At 42.5% G+C, this 21,931-nt stretch overlaps 3 protein-coding genes across 6 annotated transcripts; all 3 read right to left on the bottom strand.

Annotated features, from left to right (window-relative positions):
- Positions 1–250: 250 nt before the first annotated feature.
- Positions 251–4,101, bottom strand: LOC140007395 (uncharacterized). Its single transcript, XM_072050157.1, has 3 exons — positions 900–4,101; positions 666–773; positions 251–480 (listed from the first exon to the last, which is right to left on the bottom strand). The coding sequence occupies exons 1-3, from the start codon at positions 4,099–4,101 to the stop codon at positions 251–253; spliced, it is 3,540 nt and encodes a 1,179-aa protein (XP_071906258.1).
- A 2,701-nt stretch (positions 4,102–6,802) lies between these two features.
- Positions 6,803–9,071, bottom strand: LOC140007889 (fructose-bisphosphate aldolase 5, cytosolic-like). Of its 2 annotated transcripts, none has more exons than XM_072051525.1 (3): positions 8,922–9,071; positions 7,792–8,474; positions 6,803–7,336 (listed from the first exon to the last, which is right to left on the bottom strand). In XM_072051525.1, exons 1-3 carry the CDS (start codon positions 8,947–8,949, stop codon positions 6,974–6,976), a joined length of 1,074 nt encoding a protein of 357 aa, XP_071907626.1. In that variant the 5' UTR covers positions 8,950–9,071; the 3' UTR covers positions 6,803–6,973. The 2 variants fall into 2 exon arrangements, with proteins under 2 accessions (XP_071907626.1, XP_071907625.1); XM_072051524.1 differs by lacking the exon at positions 8,922–9,071 and adding an exon at positions 8,652–8,709.
- A 518-nt stretch (positions 9,072–9,589) lies between these two features.
- On the bottom strand, positions 9,590–16,984 carry LOC140007888 (uridine kinase-like protein 3). Of its 3 annotated transcripts, none has more exons than XM_072051521.1 (15): positions 16,856–16,984; positions 15,654–15,813; positions 15,350–15,441; positions 14,671–14,740; positions 14,040–14,158; positions 13,609–13,705; positions 13,128–13,207; positions 12,015–12,209; positions 11,774–11,857; positions 11,601–11,661; positions 10,891–10,951; positions 10,530–10,623; positions 10,363–10,435; positions 10,173–10,255; positions 9,590–10,079 (listed from the first exon to the last, which is right to left on the bottom strand). In XM_072051521.1, the coding sequence occupies exons 1-15, from the start codon at positions 16,967–16,969 to the stop codon at positions 9,930–9,932; spliced, it is 1,533 nt and encodes a 510-aa protein (XP_071907622.1). In that variant the 5' UTR covers positions 16,970–16,984; the 3' UTR covers positions 9,590–9,929. The 3 variants fall into 3 exon arrangements, with proteins under 3 accessions (XP_071907622.1, XP_071907624.1, XP_071907623.1); XM_072051523.1 differs by having other exon boundaries at positions 16,698–16,969; XM_072051522.1 differs by lacking the exon at positions 16,856–16,984 and adding an exon at positions 16,481–16,658.
- Between the last annotated feature and the right edge of the window lie 4,947 nt (positions 16,985–21,931).

Here is a 21,931-nt window from a genome sequence, read left to right as displayed (position 1 = left end):
GTGCCAAGTGCGTGGGACTTCGCCTCCCTCCAGACGAGCTAGCTTGCAATAACCTGCTCGGTCAGCTTCCTTTACGACATAAGGGCCTTCCCAATTCGGGTCTAACTTGCCTGTGCCCACAGCTCGACTTACGAAATTTTTGCGTAGCACCAGGTCTCCTGGCTTGAAATAGAGGTGCCTTACCCTGGCATTGTAGTAACGCGCGACCTGGCCTTTATACTTAGCCATTCTTATAGCTGCTTCTTCCCTTCTATGCTCGAGCAGGTCCAGGTCGAGCCGCATTCCTTCCTCGTTGCTCTGGGCCACGAAGTGCTGTACCCTGGATGATGGCAACCCAATTTCCGCAGGGATCACTGCTTCCATCCCATAGGCCAGAGCAAATGGAGTTTCCTGAGTAGCCGTCCGAGGAGTAGTCCGGTAAGCCCATAGTATAGTGGGCAGCTCGTCTATTCAACCCGTCCGAGCAGATTCTATCCTTGTCTTCAAACCGTGCAGGATAGTTCTGTTAACATTCTCAACCTGTCCATTGGTCTGGGGGTGTCCTACTGAAGTGAAGTGCTGCTAGATACCAAGCTCAGTGCACCATTCTTGGAGCGAACGATCCGCGAACTGTCGGCCATTATCCGAGACGAGAGCCCTAGGTATGCCAAATCGGCAAACTATACCTTTCCACAGGAACTTCTGGATCGACCTGCTGCTGATCGTACCGAGAGGCTCAGCCTCCACCCATTTGGTGAAGTAATCAATAGCTACCACCAAATATTCATATCCCCCTGGAGCTCGTGGAAATGGTCATAGCAGGTCAATTCCCCACTGAAAGAACGGCCACGGACTGTTAAGCGGGATCATTTCCTGAGTGGGAGTGTGATGAATTGGAGCGTGTAGCTGGCAAGACTTACACCGAGCAACCAGCTCGGCCGAGTCTCTGAAAATGGTGGGCCAATAGTATCCGGCCAGCATTCCCTTCTTGGCCAATACCCTGGTACCCACGTGATTACCACAGATGCCCTCATGCAGTTCACGCAAGACATAGCTCCCATCCTCTGGGGTTATACACTTCAGCCAGGGCTGCAAGTAGGATTTCCTATATAGGACTCCCTGCGCGAGCGTGTATTTCTGTGACTTAAGGAGAATTTTGCGGGCCTCTATCCTGCTCGGGGGGAGCTCCCCCTGTGCCAAGTATCGAACAATAGGATCCATCCAAGAGCTCACCACTTGGATGACCGCAGTACTGACCTGGTCATACACACGACTTCTGACGATCTCCACCACTATCTCCCGACCTAGGATGCCAGCCGAAGTGGAGGCCAGTTTGGACAAGGCATCAGCTCTCTTGTTCTGGCTCCGCGGGATTTGCTCCAGCGCGAACTGCTCGAACAGGCCCTTCAGTTTGTGTGTTTTGGCCACGTATTTTTTCAGCGCCCCCTCTTTGACCTCGTAGCTTCCCCCTACCTGGTTCACTATCAGCTGCGAGTCGCTAAAAATTTTCAACGACCTGGCACCTAGTTTCCTGGCCATCTCCATTCCTGCAATTAGAGCCTCATACTCAGATTCATTATTAGAGGCTCTGAAATCAAACCTTAGTGCATAGGGTAGCTCTTCTCCAGGGGGGCTGATTAGGAGGAGTCCAGCACCACATCCTTCTTTGCTCGACGCGCCATCCACGTATAACGTCCAGACGGGATCAGCTCGCCTTACAGCTTCGGTAACCTCTTGGGCAGTCTCTCTGGCCAGTTCAGTCTTAACGACTTTTCCAGGATACGTGGCCTCGACAGCGTCTATGGCCTGTCCGACCTCAGCTGCCTCCTTAGTCTCCCCGACCTTGACAGTCTCGCGAGTCTGTTCGGCCTCAGCTGCTTCTCCGACCTGTCTGTTCCTGAGGGCTTTTTCGGCCTGCTGGGACATAACTGCCTCATCAAGCAATCCGACCTCTGCTACCTGGACGACCTGGGTGACCTCGGCAGCGTCTCCGGCCTTTGCGACCTCTGCTGCTTCTTGGGTCTGTGTGGTTTTGGTAGTTTTCGGGGTCTGTAAGGCTTTAGCCTGATTGACGTCTGCCTCGGGCGGTCCAAAGGAAACGACATCTGCTATGAAGTCCGCCAATGCTTGGGCCTTGATGGCTGTCCTAGGCTGATATCCCAGATCGTACTCTGATAATTTCATCGCCCATTTCACCATTCGACCCGAGGACTCGGGCTTGAAGAAGATCTGCTTCAGGGGCTGGTCCGTCATAACCACCACAAGATGAGCTTGGAAGTACGTCCTGAGTTTCCGAGCTGCATGTACTAATGCCAAAACATACCGTTCTACAGCCGAATACCTTGCCTCGACTCCCTGCAGGAAGCGGCTGACATAGTATACGGGTTTCTGGACTTTGTTTTCCTCTCGAATCAGTACCGCGCTAATGGCCTCCTCTCCCGCAGCTAAGTAGATGAACAGGGTTTCTCCCAACTCGGGCGAGGTCAGGGCTGGTAACCGAGCGAGGTGCTCTTTTAGCTCATCAAACGCTTTCTGGCACTCCGAACTCCATTCAAACTGCCGACCTCCCTTCAGGGCCTTGAAGAAAGGCGACCCCCAAACTGCCGATTTAGACAGGAACCTGTTCAAGGCCACCATCCTCCCAGTCAACCGTTGCACCTCCTTAATATTCCGAGGTGGTGCCATGTCCATAATAGCCTTGATTTTGTCCGGGTTAGCCCTCACCCTTTCTTTGGAAATCATATAGCCGAGGAATTTTCCCGACCTGACCCCAAAGGTGCATTTCTTTGGGTTTAGCCGCATTCGTGAGCTCCGGAGAACCTCAAAAATTTCCCTCAGGTCAGAGAAGAACTGTTCCGGGGTTCGACTTTTGACTAACATATCATCAACATAAACTTCCAGGTTCCGGCCGATCTGATTTTTGAACAACTTGTTTACCAACCTTTGATAGGTCGCGCCTGCATTCTTTAGCATGAATGACATGGTAACATAACAATACGTGCCGTCCTCAGTGATAAACGAGGTCTTCTCCTGATCTTTCTCGTCCAGGGCTATCTGATGATACCCCTTGAAAGCGTCCAAGAAACAGAAAATCTCATAACCCGCTGTTGAATCCACAAGCTGATCAATCCGTGGAAGTGGGTAGCAGTCCTTTGGGCAGGCCTTGTTTAAGTCAGTGAAATCCACACACATCCTCCAAGCCTTCTCCTCCTTCTTGACCAGCACCGGGTTGGCCAGCCAGGTCGGGTAGTAGACCTCCTTAACGATCTTAGCCTCCAGCAGCTTACTCACCTCGTCACGGACGACCTCCTTTCGCTCAGGAGCAAAGCTCCTCTTCTTCTGCTTCACAGGTCGGACGCTAGGGTCCACATGCAGCCTGTGAACGGCCAGATCGGTCGGGACCCCTGGCATGTCATCCGCACTCCATGCAAAGATCTCTGCGTATTCTTCTATGAGAGTTTGCAAGGAATGCCGAATTGAATCGCCCAGGCAGGTGCCGACCTTGACCGTGCGCTCAGGCTGGTCAAGGCGGACAGGCAACTCGGCCAGCCCTTCATCTGTCTCCAACCTTTCCCCCTTCCTCAGGGGCTCCCAAGATTCTAAACAAGTAGTTTGGATCACCAATTTCTCCTTGCCTTTAAGGGTGGCAATATAGCAGGCCCTGGCTACTTTCGGATCTCCGAGCACCTCTGCCACCCCATCCGGAGTGGGGAACTTCATATTGAGGTGCAAAGTGGAACAAACAGCTCGGAGGGCATTCAGGGTAGGCCGTCCCAGGATCATGTTGTATGATGAGGGTTCTTTCACCACCGCAAAGTTTACTGGAACGGTCCGGCACCTTGGGGAGACCCCCACTGTGACCATGAGGGTTATTATTCCCTCCGGCCTCACGGGAGGGCCTGCAAACCCGATCAGAGGAGTTCGCACTGGGATGAGCTGCCTATCCTCCAGCTGCAACTCCTTGAAAGTCTTGTAATACAGCACATCTATAGCACTTCCATTGTCTATGTATACTTTTTTCACCTTGTAGTTACAAGTGACGACTTCTATCACAATGACTTCATGATTATTGGAGGCCAAAGGAACTGCATCCTCAGGTCCGTAAATGATTTCCTTATACATCTTCAATCGCTTGTTTGAACTCTCCCCCAAAGGAGGAGGGCGATTGTGCCGCCGAGCTGTGTGACTATCCCCTCCTACAGGTCCTCCAGCTATAGTGTTAATTACCCCGGCCAGGTTTTGAACTTCCTGCTCGGGAGTTCGGCCGCGGGGCCCCTGAGGTCGATCCCGGGTGTGGCCCTGTCGCTCCTACCTGGGCCTCCCCCGCTGTTGGTCAGATCGTTCCTCCCTTATGAACTGACCGAGGTACCCCCGTTTTATTAACCTTTCAATGTCTTTCTTCAGGTGACGACAGTCTTCCGTGTCATGTCCCACATCTCGGTGATACGCACAGTACAGACCCTGGTCACGTCGGCTCTTGTCCCCACCCAGGGGTCGAGGAGGTCGGGACAGCCCCTCCTGCTCCATCACCGCGAGGACCCGAGTTCGGGGCGCAGTGAGAGTAGTCCAAGGTTTGTCTCCGCCCAGGGGGCGGTTCCTGGGGGGACGGTCATAGGTCTTCCTTGCCAGCCCAGTCCGTGCATCCACCTGATCGGCGCCCTTCCTACGTTTGTCATCTCTCAGCCTTTCCTGCACACTTTTTAGGCGGTTGGCCTCCTCCGCGTTGGCCTTCTCATGAGCTCGGTCTAGCATTTCCTAAACTGATTTGGGAGGTTTCTCCACAAGCTCGGTGTAGAGCTTCTGCTTGCGCAGCCCGTTTATGAAGGCTGCCATGACCACCTTGTCGTCGCGATCTCGAACCTGAAGGGACTCGTTGTTGAAGCGCACCATGTATTCGCGTAGGGACTCCTCTGGCTTCTGTTGAATAGTCATCAGATGAGCAGTACTCTTGGAGAAGGCGCGCGACGAGACGAATTGGGCCGCGAACAACCGCGCGAGCTGGGCAAAGGACCGGATGGACCTGGGGGGAAGCCCCTGGAACCACTGACGTGCCTTGCCCTCCAAAAACATTGGGAAAGTCTTACACCTGACCGCATCGGCGGCAGTTTGAAGACGCATTTGGGTCAAGAAGGCAAACAAGTGGTCCTCCGGATCCGTAGTCGCATCGTAAGACTTCATGCTAGGTATCTTGAACTTTGTAGGCAACGGATAGTTCTCAACATCAGGCACGAAAGGGGAAGCGATGTACCTGTCTGCCTCTGTGTCCAAGAGTAGGTCCAGCTCGTCCTGCACCTGGAGCTGCTCTTTCCGAGGCTAGAGCTCCTCCTTAGAGTGCCTCCGGACAGGCTCCGGATGCTCAGTTCGGGAGTGCTTGTGAGAGGGCTCCCCGATGTCGATGTGCTCGCGCGTGGGCTCCTGGCGCACTCGCTTGAGCTGGGGGTTAGGGCTCCCAGTCCGGGACTCGGTTGGACCCTCCTCCAGGTTCTTTGGCCCTTGGCCCAGATGTCCTCCCGTCTGCCCCTTGAGGTAATTCACAATGGCCTCAAAAGTGGGCAGGTTCCCTGCTACCACCTGAACCAATTGCTCTGGCGGGATCCGTGAGGCTCCCACACCCTCACCTCCAGGGGTCGGACTCCGGGCAGACTGATGGGGACCGCTTCCTCCATTCCCCTTGGACCCATCGGCATTCCTCTGCGATCTCGTTCTTGGCATGACTCGCAAGAGATAAATTTCGGGTTCCCACAGACGGCGCCAATTGATGCGACAGCCAAAAACCGGATCCGAGCTGAACGGTTGCGAGCCGAGCTGGTCAGGGGTAGCCGACCTGAGAGGGTGAGCCGAGCAATGGGTCCTGTGAAGGGGGAAAAATGGCGGGACCGGCGTCCCTGAAATAACTCCGACGGTCAAGTCAGTGATGATTGTCCACAAAGTAATGGTTTAGAATACTTGTGAGTGCGTACCTTGCATCGTCCCTAGGCATGGTTTATATAGGGCAGAGTGGGTTGTAGTTTCCTTGTGGGAGTCAGAATCCCCGTAGGGTTCGGAGTCTTCTTAGGGTTTCGTGCGGCGGCTCCTACAAGTTCGGAGGCGGCGGCCCATAGGCCCATCTCAGAGAGCGACAGGTAAGGCCGAGCTGGCATCCACATGCCGAGCTAGCGCCTGCGAGTTGTGAGGTCTCCACCATCGACCTGACGCGTACAACCTGCCGAGCTGACATGTGTCACGTGCAGATTTGCCCCACTACAGTTGGATTTTGGAAAAATTCATAGCGTGTTAGCATTCTATGAAGATCAATTGTAATTTACTATGTCGTGCGATAACAAATTTTCTTACCAAAGAAAGCATGCAGCCCAACATTTTCCTCCATATGTGTCCGCTATGTACACATGCTTCTGGTAGAGGATATGGTTGGTTCAAGAGGACTGCTCAACGTATTAGAGGATGTGTTCTATCAAAAGTTGATGTTACACGGGTTTGTTTGGATTGTAAGTTATTTGGGATATTTTTACTGTAGCACCTTTTGTGACGTGATGTATGTGAGATAAAAAGGTAATTGGGAAGATAAAAAGGTGTATTGGAAATTGTAATGATGATATAAGCAAATAAAATTGAAAAAATAATGCTCAATCCAAACAAACCCTGACGCTAGAGCAAGAATTTTCTCAAGGCGTGAAATTTAGGTTTGTGTAGTATTAAACATACAACAAACTATGTTGTCTATGCAAAGCAGTCCAAGTAAGAAATCTAGCTCTTCAACTTCAAATAAAACTACAATCCACGATTTGTAGGACTGACATACAGAGAAGATTGTAACACAAGTGTAGAGTTGGCGAGATTAATTTCATTAGTAATATGCAGAATATATACTCTGATAGTGTGAACAAGGATTTGTACTTTGCTAGGACGTAAAGTGGAGACATCATTCAAATGAATACACTTGGGCATTTTGCAGTCAATCCCCTTGCTCTGCTAGACGCCACAAGAGGGAGAAAACCTAATACTTGTACTCTTTCACGTACAAACTCTCTGAGGCCAATCCACCAGCACTTCCACCAGCATATTTCCCAAGAGTAGCATCCGAATTAGCTTTGCATCTTGCCAAAAATGCATCTTGAGCTTTCTCCACGTTCTCCTTCTTGCCAGCCCATATCTTGAGCGTGCTTTGCTGCAGAGCACGCCCAAACGAGAATGAGAGTGTCCATGGCTTCAGCACCTCCAACTTGTTCATCCCATTCAGGTTTTGCGTTGCCTCTTCCTCACTTTGTCCACCTGACAGAAATACAATCCCTGGCACTGCCGCTGGAACAGTTCGGCGCAGTGCTGTAACGGTGTACTCGGCAATTACTTCTGGTGCCACCTGTCAAACAGATCAAGCATTTGCATTGGTTGTCATCACGCTCAAGGCGCTCTATATTTATCAATAGATTATTTCCCTGTTAGCAATTAAGCTCACTTTTGGTGTGGCTAGGTACAGGATATGTGACGTCACTCTTGGATTGGCTTCATAAGTAGACAATAATAAGTTAATTAACTCCATGCCATATTCCTACTAGAGAAATGTCCATTAGCACTGTCGCAGCCAAATTAAGTGTGTTTAGATAGTAAATTATTTGAAATAATTTTTTTTTTAAAAAAATATATATTATAGTACTTCTTTTAATGTGATGTATCCGAGATTTAAAAAAAAAAAAGATTGAAAATGTGTTGATGATGCCGTAAATAAAAATTTGCAAATAAAATACAATCTAAACAAACCTTATATTTACATACTAGTCCAAGGTATAATCAAACTATGTATGGCTTTGGCATTACCTTTGGGCTATCAGAGCCAGGCGTGACCATGTTAGGCTTTAAGAGTGTTCCTTCAAGAAGAACATGGTGGTCACTCAGGGCCTTGTAAACGGCTGCAAGAACAATCTCCGTAACAGCCGCACATTTTTTAATGTCATGGTTTCCATCAGTCAGAATTTCTGGCTCAACAATTGGGACAAGTCCGTTCTCTTGACAGATAATGGCATAGCGAGCCAAACCCTGTGCATTCTGCTGGACGGATAGCTCCGATGGCTCAGTAGGACCAATTTTCAGGACTGCGCGCCACTTGGCAAAACGGGCACCTGCCCTGTAATACTGTGCGCAACGAGCTCCAAGGGAATCAAGCCCTTGAGTGGTAGTCTCACCATTTGTCCCTGCCAGTTCAACAACTCCCTTGTCGACTTTGATCCCGGGAACCACATTGTTCTCTTGAAGGACTTCAACGAAGGGCTTCCCGTCTGATGTTTTCTGGTAAAGGGTTTCCTCAAAGAGTATTACGCCGGAGAGGCAAGCCAGGGCCCCTGGTGAGGTGAAGAGGAGCTCACGAAGAGCTTGACGGTTAGACTCTATGTTCTCCACATTAATGCTAGCCAAACGCTTGCCAATAGTGCCAGTGCTCTCATCAGCTGCCAAAATACCCTTCCCAGGGCTGGCAATGTAGTTGGCAGTCTTGATGAGTTCTTCTGTACAAGCAACAGCAAAGATTTTCGAGTCAGAAATAAAGCTCCATGCTCTGTTGATGCATTCACGAGTAATAACATATATAGATGACACGCAATAGAAATTTGTCTAACAAATAACTGCGTAAAGAATACACAGAACGAATATAAACAGAGTGGAATCCATCATCCAGGCAATACCGAAGCTCACTGACACGTGCAGCAAAAGATTTACAGACTGCATGCATGAAGCCAAACACATTTAAATCTATTTGACGCAGGAAAGTACGTTTCATCAGCCAGGGAAACCAGGCCACCCCCTGGAAAAGTCCCATTTCATATTAGGTGAAGCTAAAAGGTTGAGTTTGTCATCATATATATTAAATAAATGTTGCAACATGGATACGGGATCGCATGCAGACGTATAAAAGTTGATAAGGGGTTGAAGAGAGGAAGAAAGGGTGTGCGCACCGGCATACTTTCCCACAGAGGCCGACATGATTGTTTGGCTTTCGTTAAGGATAATGCAGCAGCGGGTCAAGCGAACAAACACAAATTAGAAACAATGGTGCACGTCCAGAAGAACCAATCTATATAGATAACCTTAACGGAATATACCTCCGTCATCACCACGTGTCCTGATATTAGCCCAACGAAAGTTATCATGTAGGGATAGTGGAACGAGTGATCAATCTGATTGCCAAATGGCGCGCTGTTTGGCATTGGCAAGAAATTAAATCAGTGTCTAGGGAAGCTAACCGTGCAAACTGATCCCTCATCCCAAATTTGTTCATTTGGGAGCCTCCAAAAGAGTTTTAATACCCCGGGGTCCCAAGCCTTCCTTCCCAGGAAAACCAAAACTAGAACTCAAGAAACCAAGGAAGAGTTTCCGGCGCCCAAGAGATTTGGTGGGCTCCTTTTCTCTGACCATCACAACCCTTTCGACCTTTCTTTCAGCCACCCCCCCCCCCCCTAAGGAGGTTGGAGGAACTAATCTTTCTTTGGATAGTTCGCAGTTTCTTTTCATTGAAAACATGCAATTTTGACTTACAAGATGACTGTTATAAGAACGCTTCAAAGTTCACCTGAAATGAGAAATAACGCCACCAGAAAACTTGGCAGTGCCATGCATGCCAATGTTTGAACGAACAGCAACTATAGAGGGTAGGAAATTTGCAGTGTCCTGTAAATATTGCCCCTTTAAGGACGTAACACTGGCACATGTAACACCTATAAAATGCCAGGACAACAATAGACAATGCACGCAGTAGGACATGCATCGCATACATCCTGCTACCTGCAGTTGATTGATTTTCTATCCTCCTCCTATGTTTTTCTTATGAATCAGCAAAAGCATATGAGAAATGCCTTTTTTTTTAAAGGAAAAACAGTCAAAACTTTTTCAGAATCTAGCAATAGCTGCATCACTGGTTCATTAAATTCAGCAGAGTACTCTTTCCAGTGGCTGACGATCGGGGTTCAATCATCATCTGTGCCAAAATATCGGTCACCAAACTCTCCCATGCCTGGGATAACACGGAAATCTTCATTTAATCCAACTTCAATCTCAGATGTCACAATCTTTATTTTAGGGAAACGCTTACAGACTACATGTACTCCTTTTGGTGCCTGGAATTAAAGGGAAAAAAAAACGGAGGAATCCCACATTAATCTTCCACTTATCTGTGCCATAAACTTAGATACAAAAGCCCATAAACTTACTGAAATGAGGTTAAGGAATATGATGTTGGATTCGGGTACTCCCTTCCTTAGAAGTAAAGAAATAGCTTGAACAGCCGAATTTCCTGAAGAGGGCTTCACAATCAGGACATTGATAAATGAAAGCCCACATGCTCAGAACAAAATTGTTTCACGTTCATCGTATTTAGCTTTCCTCTTCAAATAGACTAACCTGTTCCCAGGATGGGGTCTAACAATAAGACATGCCTATTCAAAATATCTTGTGGAAGTTTCTCGTAGATCAACTGCAATCAAAATATCAAAAGAAAAGGGTTCAATTAAAAGGAAAAAGAAATAAAGAGTCACTTCAGGAATTGGGGCTTGGGCAAACCAGCCTACCTGCTGACCATTATCACCCTCTCTATGGATTAGAATCTTGCCGATCTTGATACCTTTGCAGCATGCTCGCAAGGCGTTTTCCATACTTTCACCACTAAGACCAAACAAGAAATATCAAAAGGCTTGAAATACATAGCAATTTTAGTTTCTGCTATGAAGGCAAGAAGCAGCAGCAACAAGCGTGGAGATTAACATGGAAAGATCACATCCCCCTGATTGGAAATAGGTAGCAAATTATAAAGATTTCTGCATATCTAAAATGCATTCGGCATGTAAAGAAGAGAACACATTCAAGCAGGTCAAAGAATAATATTCATTCAAATGTGACACTTAAAAGCATTGAGACTGAATGATGTAGCACCTTCTTATTACAGAGACACCACATAATCTCTTGCAAAAGTCCACACCAGTGTATACAGATCCTGCAATTCCATAGAATGTATAAATATTAAGCCAATAATAGGCTTTGCATGTCCACATGTAAATAAGCAAAAAAAAAAAAAAAGGTATATTTTTAGTCTATCATTTTGTATAGTAAAAACTAGAATAATCTTTATGCAGGAAAAGCTTCTTATTCGTGCTAATTGACTTAGAAAACACACAGGCATAATCTGGATTCTCTGGAACCAGATGATACCCCAACCTCGTAAAAATTAATATGCAATGAATTTCTGATGTAGCTTGACGAGGAAACTGTCAGGCATGGGTACAGGATCCTTTACAAGTAAGACCTACTGCACGTGAAATTTCCCCTGCCTCATTCTTAATGACATTGTTAAGTTAAAGGAATTACAGAAAAAGAAGCCTAAAGATAGCATTAGGCAACTTGTCCTTCAAAATAACAACATTCCCAGCAACATACTTTTGCTAAGCAGATGAAGTAAATCAATTAACTATCATTCATCAAGAGGAGGCCCAGAACTGGTTCCACCTAAACTGGCATTTACCCATTTAACTAACAAGTATGGAACTTGGATTCACTTTCAAGCCAGACTGGAAGAATGTAATAACTGCATCCTCCTGATTTTTCAATTTGCCACTTGTTAAATTTTAACTAGACAGAAGACTTACCAGTTGGGGTGATCACCTGCTTTTCTGTAAATGGAAGATGTCCTAGACCATGTTCAACAACCTAGATATCGCAAAGTCTACTTGGTAAGTAAGTGGAAAATAAATTAATTGTTCTCTTTGGAAATTGAAAGCTTAAGATCTGTCACAACAATCTGACAGTGGCAATTACCCACCAGACGTATTAATCTATCAGCATAGAAGACAAAATCATGTTTTGTTGTTTGGGAATCACGTATAAGTGTATGCATACCACGAATCTGGAAAAGAAACAATAATTGGGATCAAACAGGTTACTCAATTTAACCTATTAAGAGCATTAAATGACCTTAAATTAACAACGGAAGATCCTCTAGTGAAGAATCATCTAAATGGCGCATGGACAGTTTATGAAGCTCGCAAAGGTGGAGACAATACCTGAAATGTTGAGTGAATCACATACAAATTAGGATATATTTTACAAAGATCATGTTGACCAAGTTTTGTGCGAATATGTTGAACAATCAAATCAATGGCAACAGGATTGTCTCCTCCTCGGGGAATGATAATATCTGCATACTTCTTTGTTGGAAGAATAAAATCATCGAAAGCTGGCTTCACAAACTTTGAGTACTGAAAGAACAATAAAAGCTAGTGGTTACTCAAAATGTATCACTTAAAGAAGAAGAAAATTGTCTTTAATGTATCTTTTATGAAATTTGCGTATATATTGTCTGTTGAAGGGAGTCAAGGCCTCTATGTTTTGGCTTTCATAGGACGACTTATGATTTAGTTTCTTTTCGAACTCATCTAAAAGTGTGGAAAGTTTGTCTGTATGGTTTGGACAGATCTTTACACTAGCAATTTGCTTTTTGCACAAATTCAAACAAAATGAAAAGGCATAGTTTTGGCCTCTTTGTGGCAGTGCAATAAAAGATTTCTGAATGAACAATATTCGCACAAAGTTCTCTGAGCCCTTATGTACAATACCCTAATTTTCCATAGAAGCAGCATTTCAAAGCTCAAAGTCTTCTGCTATCTTCCAATCCCCACGTTGTCTTCCACGTGCCCAACACAATAAAAATCCCAAGTCCCAATGCTAGTTAAGGTTTTGGTACAAAGAATTTGGAAACAGACCAGATAAATTCTAGTTGGAAGTTTTTCTTTGCAAATCAATTAGGATGGAGTTTCAGAACAAGCTTATCTAGCAAGATAACATCAAAACCACTCCCCCCCCCTCCCAGCCCACCAGAATCAAAGAGGGGAGGAATAAGATCCTGAAACATTGGATGACCAGCCGAACTATTAGCTTTACTAATGAAATATTATAGATTAAGAATTTGTTCACAGCCCAAAGTTCATTCAGCAATGTGTCATGGTAAATTGCTAGTTTACAAGCAACACTTCAGATAGCTTATTAACAGAAATCATACACGAACTGGGGCTTCTCTGAATTCATAAGTGACAAAGAGGCAATTTATCAAAGAAAGGGGTGGAAAACAGTGTGAGTTGTTCTGAACTTTTTTGAACAAGCGATGAGATTCCGCTAACCTGGTCTAATACCATCCCAATATCTCTACCCTTCTCAGCTGTATCACGTCTGATTCTTCTGGCCAAGCGTACATCAGCATCTGCACTGAAAGTTTTAGGTAGTGAAACTAAAATGAACCAAGAAATAACAGAAGGAACAAAAATAGACCTTATGTATAAACCATCTTTCAAAATTACATTTTCCATGAAATAGCCACAAAAATAACAATAAGTAATAGTAATAATAAGTGGAAGGCAACCAGATCCAAGGAAACACACTATCTTCTTACAACAAGCAAATCTTAAATTTCTACAATAAGTATCACATTTCAACACCGATACTGTGAAGCTATCTCATGTCAATTGTTATTATGGAATAAGATAAAAAATAAAAAAAAAACCAAAGTTTCCAATTTCAGAAAGGCATGATGTGTAATTAAGTTACCAAGGTAGATATTTATTTAAAAAACAACAAACATTAACAGAAATGAAGGGAGTTAACCTGTATCTACAAATATCTTCATGCTCATCAAATCTCGAACGCGCGGATCATGAAAAATGAGAATGCCCTCCAAAATGATAACATCTGAAGGATTTACCTGCAAACATTCCACCACAAAAAGATAATTTGTAATGCAACTATTAAGGAAATGAGAAAGAAGTATTAAGAAGGATTCATCTGCGCTTTAGGATCAAGTTGATTATCTTTTCACAAAGAAAAAAGAATGAATATTAAGATTCATTGAGTGAATAAGAGACACAGGATAATACACATATGAGGTTGAAACCTATGGATGCATTCATCCATGATTAAGCCACTAACAATATTCCAATTTTTCCAGTGCCAAATGCAGCTCATCTTCCATGGCCTTGTCACATGTTATAAGTTCAAAGTTAAAGGAAAAGACATGTTATAAAAGCAAATCAAATTACCCTTCTACGAGGGAAAATGTCATTTTTGTAACTCTTGAAGTCATATTTGGGAATATCTACTGCTTGGCCATGCTTCAATTTCTCCATAGCACAAAGTAATTGCTCAGTGTCAAATGCATCTGAAGAAATCATATTAAAACTAGCATCAGAGTCACATAAAGATAACAATAAAAAATGAAGCAGAAATTCAGTTTAAACTAATTTAATACGGAAATTTTTGTACCCTCATTAATTTAATAAGAGCTATTCTTCATATGACTTCAATACACTACCACAGAATATTCTAAGAACTCGTCTAAAGAACTTTACATCAATACTCATTTCGCATAAAATAAAATGCTCTTAGAGATATCACGGTATCAGACTATGATAGACAGGAAGTTGGAAAGAACAACTTCGAAAGTGTAAATGCCTGACATCTCGAAAGTACTCTCTTCAAATCTTCTTTTTGGAACAGAACATTGAGACATGTCAGACAATCACTGTACATGGTAGACTAATTCATGAGTTCTGAATGGTGAAATTCTATCAGGCTAATCACATTTTACTTCTTCCAGCAAGAGTAGATTACTTCCTTTCTCAACTGAGGAATTATCCCAAACATTCGTGAATTACGCAAGACAAAACTTACCAGGATGGTCAAAATTGTATTCTTGCACTCTTGTAAGTTCTTCTGGAGTCAAATTGTAATAAAAGGAATCCTGCCAATCCACAATGAGTTGTGTATGGCTAAAGAGAAACATTATTAACTTCAAAAGAACCCAAAAGCATAAAAAAGTCCAAATAATGGCAGAGAATTTCAATTCTGCTCAGTCCAAATGAGATGCTAATTTAAAAGCAGAATAACATGCAAGATGTCAGAAGATATGAACAGCTACACAACAGGGAAACAGTGGGAGCTACATCTAATTCCTATTTCGAATGTCAATCTAGAAGTCAATCTGACAAGGAATTATCCTAGTCCTAAGAGCGGTGCTGGGTCAAACAACTAAGAAGCATTTTGTAAAGAAACAATAAAAGTTGTGCATGAACGTAATATGACTAGAAGGAAATAGAAATACTACTACCAAGAAGGTGAACGTGCTTTTCGCTACACTAGATGACACCAAAAACCAAAGATTGGAAAAGTGTTGACAGAGAACAAACCAGGTAAATTCAGATAATGGGGGCACATATTTAATTACTGTCAACTCAAATATGCGAGTTAAGAGCAGAGGACGAAAAACAAAGCCAGCAGTAACAATGAAGAGCTCAATCATTCATTTTGCCTCAGCAAAGGGCAATGTGTGCTTCGTACAGGAATGCTAGACCTGGTTAACAAGTACAACACGCTGATCATGAAGTTGCTCAATAATCATATCACAAACTGTGGTCTTCCCTGATGCTGCACCTCCAGCAACTCCTGCACGAAAGTATTCTTGCATCAGCACGGATCAATGTAACAAAATATTTTAACCTGATTCTTAGAGAAATAAACTAGATACAGTATGCCAGCTGGGGAGAAAAGAAAAGGTGATTGACTAAAGGACACAAAACAAAGCTCCGTAGTTTGCTGATTTCAGAGCATCGAAATAGCCAATTGAATCATAATATGTATCCCGTATCGAAAGGTACCAATGACAAAGGGTTGCTTGTGCACATCTTCTGCAGAGGTTGTTGGTTGCTCAACTTCTGAAGTACTGGAGATTAATCCATCCAAGTGGAATCCAGAGAAATGAACCCCTGAAGAAGCCTCTATCAAATCTTCAACAGGTTTTGAACCCATTAGTTGATCCTGCATTTAAGCAATTTGTTAATAGAAAGCAAACAAGAGGCAGGGAAAGGGATGAGCTTCAAGACTTGTACAGCAAAAGATGCGTATAAAGCACTAACAAACATACAAATCCCATGTAACAAACTGCCAAACAATGCATTTCCAAATCAACTATACATCCCTGGACTCATGGGGATTCAAGAAAGGGTCAGTATTTTATGCCCCTGAATGAACAGGAGAAAATTAGCCATCTTGCAGCACAAACTTACAATAAACAATGCATCAGTACCCAAAACTAAGTACAGACATCAGATGTTTTGGCAGATAAGTAATGATAACCTTCGAGGGACTCACGTTTTAGTGACCATTCTAGCTTCAAGGCCTTTTGACAATAATAATCAATAAAATCACTTCCTCACAAAACAAGAACTTAAAGAATGAAGCCAGTTTAACCACAAAAAAAAAAAAAAAAAAAAACAACAACAATAAAGGAGAAACTTTTAAGAAGATCATCTAAAGCATCAACTGCAGCAGCAACACATATTGACCACTGCCATATAGACACCAAAAAACATGGATTGTTTTTGGTTTTTCCCTCTCAACTAATCTCACTCAAAAATCGATACTTTACTTGAACATCTGTCCACTAGACTCAACACGCACATTTTTCAACCAACTGTCGACTTACCGGATCCAAAATTAACAGCAGCACCCTTGACATATCAAAACACAAAGACTATAGAACTAGGCTTTTTGATTTAAGCCTTCAATAATCAAATCCATAGAGTAGTCACCATAACACAGGATATGGCCTCAAATAATCACAGAAATTAACAGAAAAAGGTCCTAAACTGAATGCAGCTGAAGTTTAGCAGAAATTGATCAATGTAGATCGAGTGAGATACCTTATAACTGGATATCAGATTATAGAAAGAGGGGAAATGCTCAAATAGCTCCTCCAATGCACAAATACTATGGATTTGAGGGACTTGAGATGCAATTGTATTAAAATAATATTGGTGAAATGATGAGTGAAGCTTCGAAGGAAGAGAGATTCACGCACAGTTATACGCAGACACCTGCGCAGACTCAACACTGACTCAGCAACGAACAAGATGAAGATGAATTTATAGGGTAGAGGAGAGAGAGAGGGAGAGGAGCTTTTTTGGCCTTTCATGCGCCATGAATCTTTATTTTTTTCTTTTATATATATATACCTCCACATTTTGTTAAATTCCTCGGGGACCCCATTAAGTTTTGGGGATTGATTCTTTTACATTTTCCTTGTATAGTTTTGGTTTTACTGCAAAATTGCCCCTGAACTATCGGTCTCGGTTATAAATAACCCCCTAAAGTATTGGCTGGTATGAGAATTCACCACAAAATTTTAATCGAAAAAGCAATTGGACAGTCTCATCCTATCCTCCGTAAAAGTTCTGTGACTCCCTTAAATTAAATTAATTCCTGCCTACGCATCAAAATTACACATAAAATATGAATACTTGTTCGGTCAACTCTTTTCAAAAAAGTTTGTAATCATGTTATTATACTTGGCTCCGGTTGGATTGGCTATTTTTTTAAAAATAAAATTTTTAAATACAATACTATATTAATATATAATAATTCAAAAAATATCGCATCCATATAATATTTCAAAATTTTCAAAAAATTTTTATAGTAAAAATTTTTTATATACACTGTTACAGTAAATTTTTTCAAAAACACTCCAAAAAAAATAGTTAATCGAAATAGAACCAAATTTGTAATAGAAAAGTGTTTACACGCTCTCTGTGCGTGTGTGTTTATGTGTTTTATTTTCTTCTTTTTGGAAAAAAGCTCTCTTAATAGAATACTGAAATGAATGCAAATTCTTAAAGTTGGTGAAGAAGCTGGTGCGTCGCTGTGTCATTAGCGTCAATGTCTATTGATTTTTTTCTTTTTTTTTCCTGAATTGATTTACGTACGATGCAACACAGCTATTGCATGGTTATTGAGGTCCTCCAATGCAACACACAGTTTGGCCAAAATCATCGGGCTTGAGTGAATAATTAGGTAAAGTGCTGCAGTTGAGATGTAAAATGTCTGCCCCGCCCAACAAAGATGATTAGGGCTCGTAATATCCTCCCGTCAGACACGGCGCAGTGAAACTGTGAAAGGCAAGCAAATGAGACGGAGATTACAACCTGGCACTGACTTGGATGTGGGGTCCACTCGTCCCGCCTGCCCCCAGTGAAAACTGCTGATCGACGGACGATTTTTTTTTTTTCTTCAATTGTCAACCCTACTCCTACTCTAATTAGGGGAGGTCCAACTGAGCCTACGGAAAATCGATGGGGACAGAACCACCACCAGACCAGAAACGAATGCACTATGCACCCATCTGGATTTGAAGTAGAGCCACAAGAATAGCATTTTAATGGGAGGCAAGGTTCACCAAAACCTTAAGAGTTTGGTGGTGGCCACCAGCCCAAGAGCTGGTGATTGATCGACGCACGAATTAGGTGCCCCAAACCTCAGCTACTCACACCACCTCCATCCTCCGGCTATGCCTTTGGACAAAATTTATTGTTTTTGTACCCTAAACCTAAAATACGAACAATAATTTCACCAGACTTCCCAAGTTTCAACTTCTTTGGTTTGGAGGAATGCAGGTAACTTCCTTGATATCTTGATTGCTAACTTTTGGAGTTCTTTTTTTTTTTAAGTTTAATGTATTATACATAATAATTTGATATATATAAAATAAATGATGATTGAAAAATGTGTTCACATGAAACCGTAAAACTTTTTTAGTAGAAAATTGCAAATCCAAGCACCACCTAAGTTTTCCGTGGCATGAATTTTGTACAATCTAAAATTGGTAGATCATAACTAAAGACAAATCACCTATGGTCTATAAGGTGAGGAATTAGAATCTTGACACCGACTAATCTACCTTTCTGTATGTCAATAATAAATATTCTAAAGCTTTTAAACGTGCAAAATTCATAAAGTCAGTCAACAAGCATTGAAGAACCACATGAAAGATCCTTCTTTTTCTTTTTTTTTCCCTCCATTCAAAGCAAAACTTTGACGGGGAAAGAGATTTTTTTTCCCCTCTTTTATTTTTGTGATGTAACATAAAACGAAACTGACTTATTGGCTAGATGGATGGCCGAAACGTTAAACACGACATGCTATTGGTGAACCAAAGTATATTTAGCTAGTCAATTGCATGCCCCAAAATGCAACCAAATGTATTTCCACACAAGGCAATAGCCAACAAGCACGGTATAAAAACGAAAAACAGCAAGAAAAACCAAAAGGGAAAGATCAAGCATTGGGTCTGAGAGACGTAATGAGCAATTCCTTGAAGTAAAAAAAAAAAAAACATTAGCCAACAGCGTCTTGGGCGGACGGTTGGTAAAGTCTTGGCGAGGGTGAAAGATAAGGATTGAATCATTGATCTTCTACCGTACACTTGCCACTTAATGGTGGTTTTCACTTTCAAATGACATTTTTTTTTCATAATACAAATGTTATTATTGTGATAAAAATAATAAACAAAATAAAAATGGTAAGGCCCAGTCTAGCCAAATTTTTTGATGGCCCATGATAGTGAAGCTTGCTTGCAGCAAATTATTAGGGCCGTCGTCGTGAAAGTTTTTCTACCTTTGCAGGGAGTATCCCTTTACCCAAAAGGCTACGTTGATGAGAGGTAGAGAAGTTCCCACTGATTCCTGATTCCTTGCTTTGGAATCCAAAACTGCGCAAGATTTTTTGTCAGCACTAGCATATACGTCTGGAATGAATCTCCGACACGTCGGTCCTACTTGTAGAACTAGAACTCGATGCTGATGAATCCTCCTTAGGTAAGGCGGGAGCAAGTGGAGGAATCATAGGAGAATGGACAGAGGGTTTTTACAGGAATTTGGAAACTGCTATTGATGTAACTGCTGATTTTCTTATGGGCACTAAGGGGTGAGCTCTTCCTTAGCCAAATCTCTCAACACATCGCATTTTGATCATAAAGCTGGATGCCAAAGTTGTGGCGGATATCCTAAATACTCATAAATCTGACGCTCCTGAATTTTCCCCTAGCTACCTGTTATCTTTGATTGCAGGAAGCGCATATTTGGCACATCTACAGAGAAGCTGCTATCAGGTGCGCGATTTTTTTTTTTTTTTAAGCAAAAGTGGGAACAACAACCGACCAAGAGTTCTCTTACCTGTCTTGTAAATCCACCCACTGCTATGTTTAGATTGTTAGAAGATGACTGCAGGAGTTTTTGTTTGCCTCGTTTTGTAAACGCTGCTAGACTATTTAACTATTAACAATGCATTTTTATCTTTCGTACCCAAAAAAAAAAAAAGGATGTTCATCCGGAATAAGTTTTGATTTTCCAAAGCTTAAAAAGGAGAAAATATTCACCGGTCAACTTTCCTAGTTTGGCTACTCCGGACCGGATTGCCAAAAGGGCGCCCCCGTCCATGTGTGAAAATGGATGGGGCAAATGCTGATCAAGATTTTCATGCAGCAGCTTCTTTTTGAACGAAGACAGGACCTGTCTGTTTCCTCTTTGGCTGCTCACAAAAGAAAATTGCCCCGTCTCCCTTGAGTCAGCTGAAGCCCTTTTAAGCCATTACTCTGTTCGGTACATGGAAAATATTCTCCAGCTGCCTGGCGCCTGCAATGTAACACCAATAAAGAAAGTAATCAATCAGCATGCAGAGACTCCTATTATCCTCCGTTGAGTGCTCCTTAGAAAACGTCACGAGTTACGAGGAAGAGCAAATGGTGAATGAAAAATTACAGGATTTTTTGGTCCAACAACAGAAAATCAATTCAACATTTGGAGGCCTTCCAATCTGTTTGTTTGTCAAGTTATCAGGGGCATTCGACTCAGCAACCGATCCCTTGCCCAAAATCACGCATCCTAGAAAGACTAAGACCCAGAGTTCCAGCGGCCCATCATATAGGTCGGCCCATTCAAGAGCCGTAAAGTTGGGCATTGAGTCAAAATATTTTCATTCAATTCTGCAATATCTTTTGAAATTTGAAGCATGGCATACGTGTATTTAATTTTTTTTATCAGAAATTTTAAGAATTAGTAGTTAAACCTAATCCCAAATACGTGTGTTTAATTGAGTTGAAATATTCATATCCTAACCGACTTCATCTGATGTTATGGTTTTTTTTTCTTTTTAATAAAAAAAACGTCATAATTCATTAATCTGTACTAGTAGTAGAAGTTACATCACACATATGCAGATGCAACAGATCTGAAAGAATGTGTACTTATATATTTGAAGAGTTGATAAGAAAATTTACCCTCGCTTGTCATATATATATGTGTGTGTGTACTTACTATTCTTAATATATTTTGTAGTGACGAATTGGTGATAGATAAACTCCGTACAAGTTAGTGTAGGCGTAAATGTAAGATGTATGTCAAGAACAAAAATATAAGGCGTATAATGTGGTGAACAAGAAAGAGTGGTGTATAACGTGGTGAACAACTCTTTCTTTGTTTTTCACTCCATATATATATATATATATATATATTTATTTATTTATATAAGAGCGGTGAACAAAAAAAAATAAGAAGAAATACTGGCTTCAAAAAACCCGAGGGGATCGGAGGCATGCCTGGTAGACGGACAAAAGAGGGCCCAACTAATAATGTTTGACATGCAAAGGCTAATCTTCTTGTCAAAAAGCTAAAGCAATAGATTTTAAGTAAAGCACACTCATTACCTGTTGGGGGTACTAGAATTAACACTCGTTTCTCAGCTTTTCCCTACGTGATTAAAGCCAAGATATGTTATTATTCCTTGCTTCCCCATAAAATATGAGATGAAGCTGAAAAGCAAAAGGGGTGGGAGGAGTAAGTAACCCTTCATTTCCGGGCAACTTCAATTTTCCTGTTTGTCTTCTCATTCAAAGCCATTTCTTTTGCCTGTTTGTTCCTAGCTGGCAGAATTACAGCCCGAAAATTACCTCTTGTAATCTTGACCATATCCCAATAATTGCATTCAACTCAAAGTTCAATACATTATTGATTCTTGAACTATGGGCACCTCAAATTTGAAACCGATATTCTTCGACTTTATGAGGCTTCTAGTTCAAGTTAATGACACTAAATAGCCACCTCATTAT

Source organism: Coffea arabica, chromosome 5c, assembly GCF_036785885.1.
Source record: "Coffea arabica cultivar ET-39 chromosome 5c, Coffea Arabica ET-39 HiFi, whole genome shotgun sequence".
NCBI classification, from domain to species: domain Eukaryota; kingdom Viridiplantae; phylum Streptophyta; class Magnoliopsida; order Gentianales; family Rubiaceae; genus Coffea; species Coffea arabica.
The sequence above is the reverse complement of the archived record's forward strand: the minus strand, read 5'-3'. Positions and strand labels throughout refer to the sequence as shown.

Excerpts from the sequence above, each read along its gene's own strand:
- LOC140007889 (XM_072051524.1), bottom strand. The coding sequence starts at position 8,694 with ATGCAGTCTGTAAATCTTTTGCTGCACGTGTCAGTGAGCTTCG. Across the intron at positions 8,475-8,651 it reads GCACGTGTCAGTGAGCTTCG|AAGAACTCATCAAGACTGCC; the intron begins GTATTGCCTGGA and ends TTGCTTGTACAG. Across the intron at positions 7,337-7,791 it reads CTGGCTCTGATAGCCCAAAG|GTGGCACCAGAAGTAATTGC; the intron begins GTAATGCCAAAG and ends TCTGTTTGACAG.
- LOC140007888 (XM_072051521.1), bottom strand. The coding sequence starts at position 16,969 with ATGAAAGGCCAAAAAAGCTCCTCTCCCTCTCTCTCTCCTCTACCCTAT. Across the intron at positions 12,210-13,127 it reads TTGGGATGGTATTAGACCAG|TACTCAAAGTTTGTGAAGCC; the intron begins GTTAGCGGAATC and ends TTGTTCTTTCAG. Across the intron at positions 10,256-10,362 it reads AGACCCCATCCTGGGAACAG|GAAATTCGGCTGTTCAAGCT; the intron begins GTTAGTCTATTT and ends AGCCCTCTTCAG.
- LOC140007395 (XM_072050157.1), bottom strand. The coding sequence starts at position 4,101 with ATGTATAAGGAAATCATTTACGGACCTGAGGATGCAGTTCCTTTGGCC. Across the intron at positions 774-899 it reads GGCCGAGCTGGTTGCTCGGT|GGGGATATGAATATTTGGTG; the intron begins GTAAGTCTTGCC and ends CACGAGCTCCAG. Across the intron at positions 481-665 it reads CCAGAAGTTCCTGTGGAAAG|ACAAGGATAGAATCTGCTCG; the intron begins GTATAGTTTGCC and ends CACGGTTTGAAG.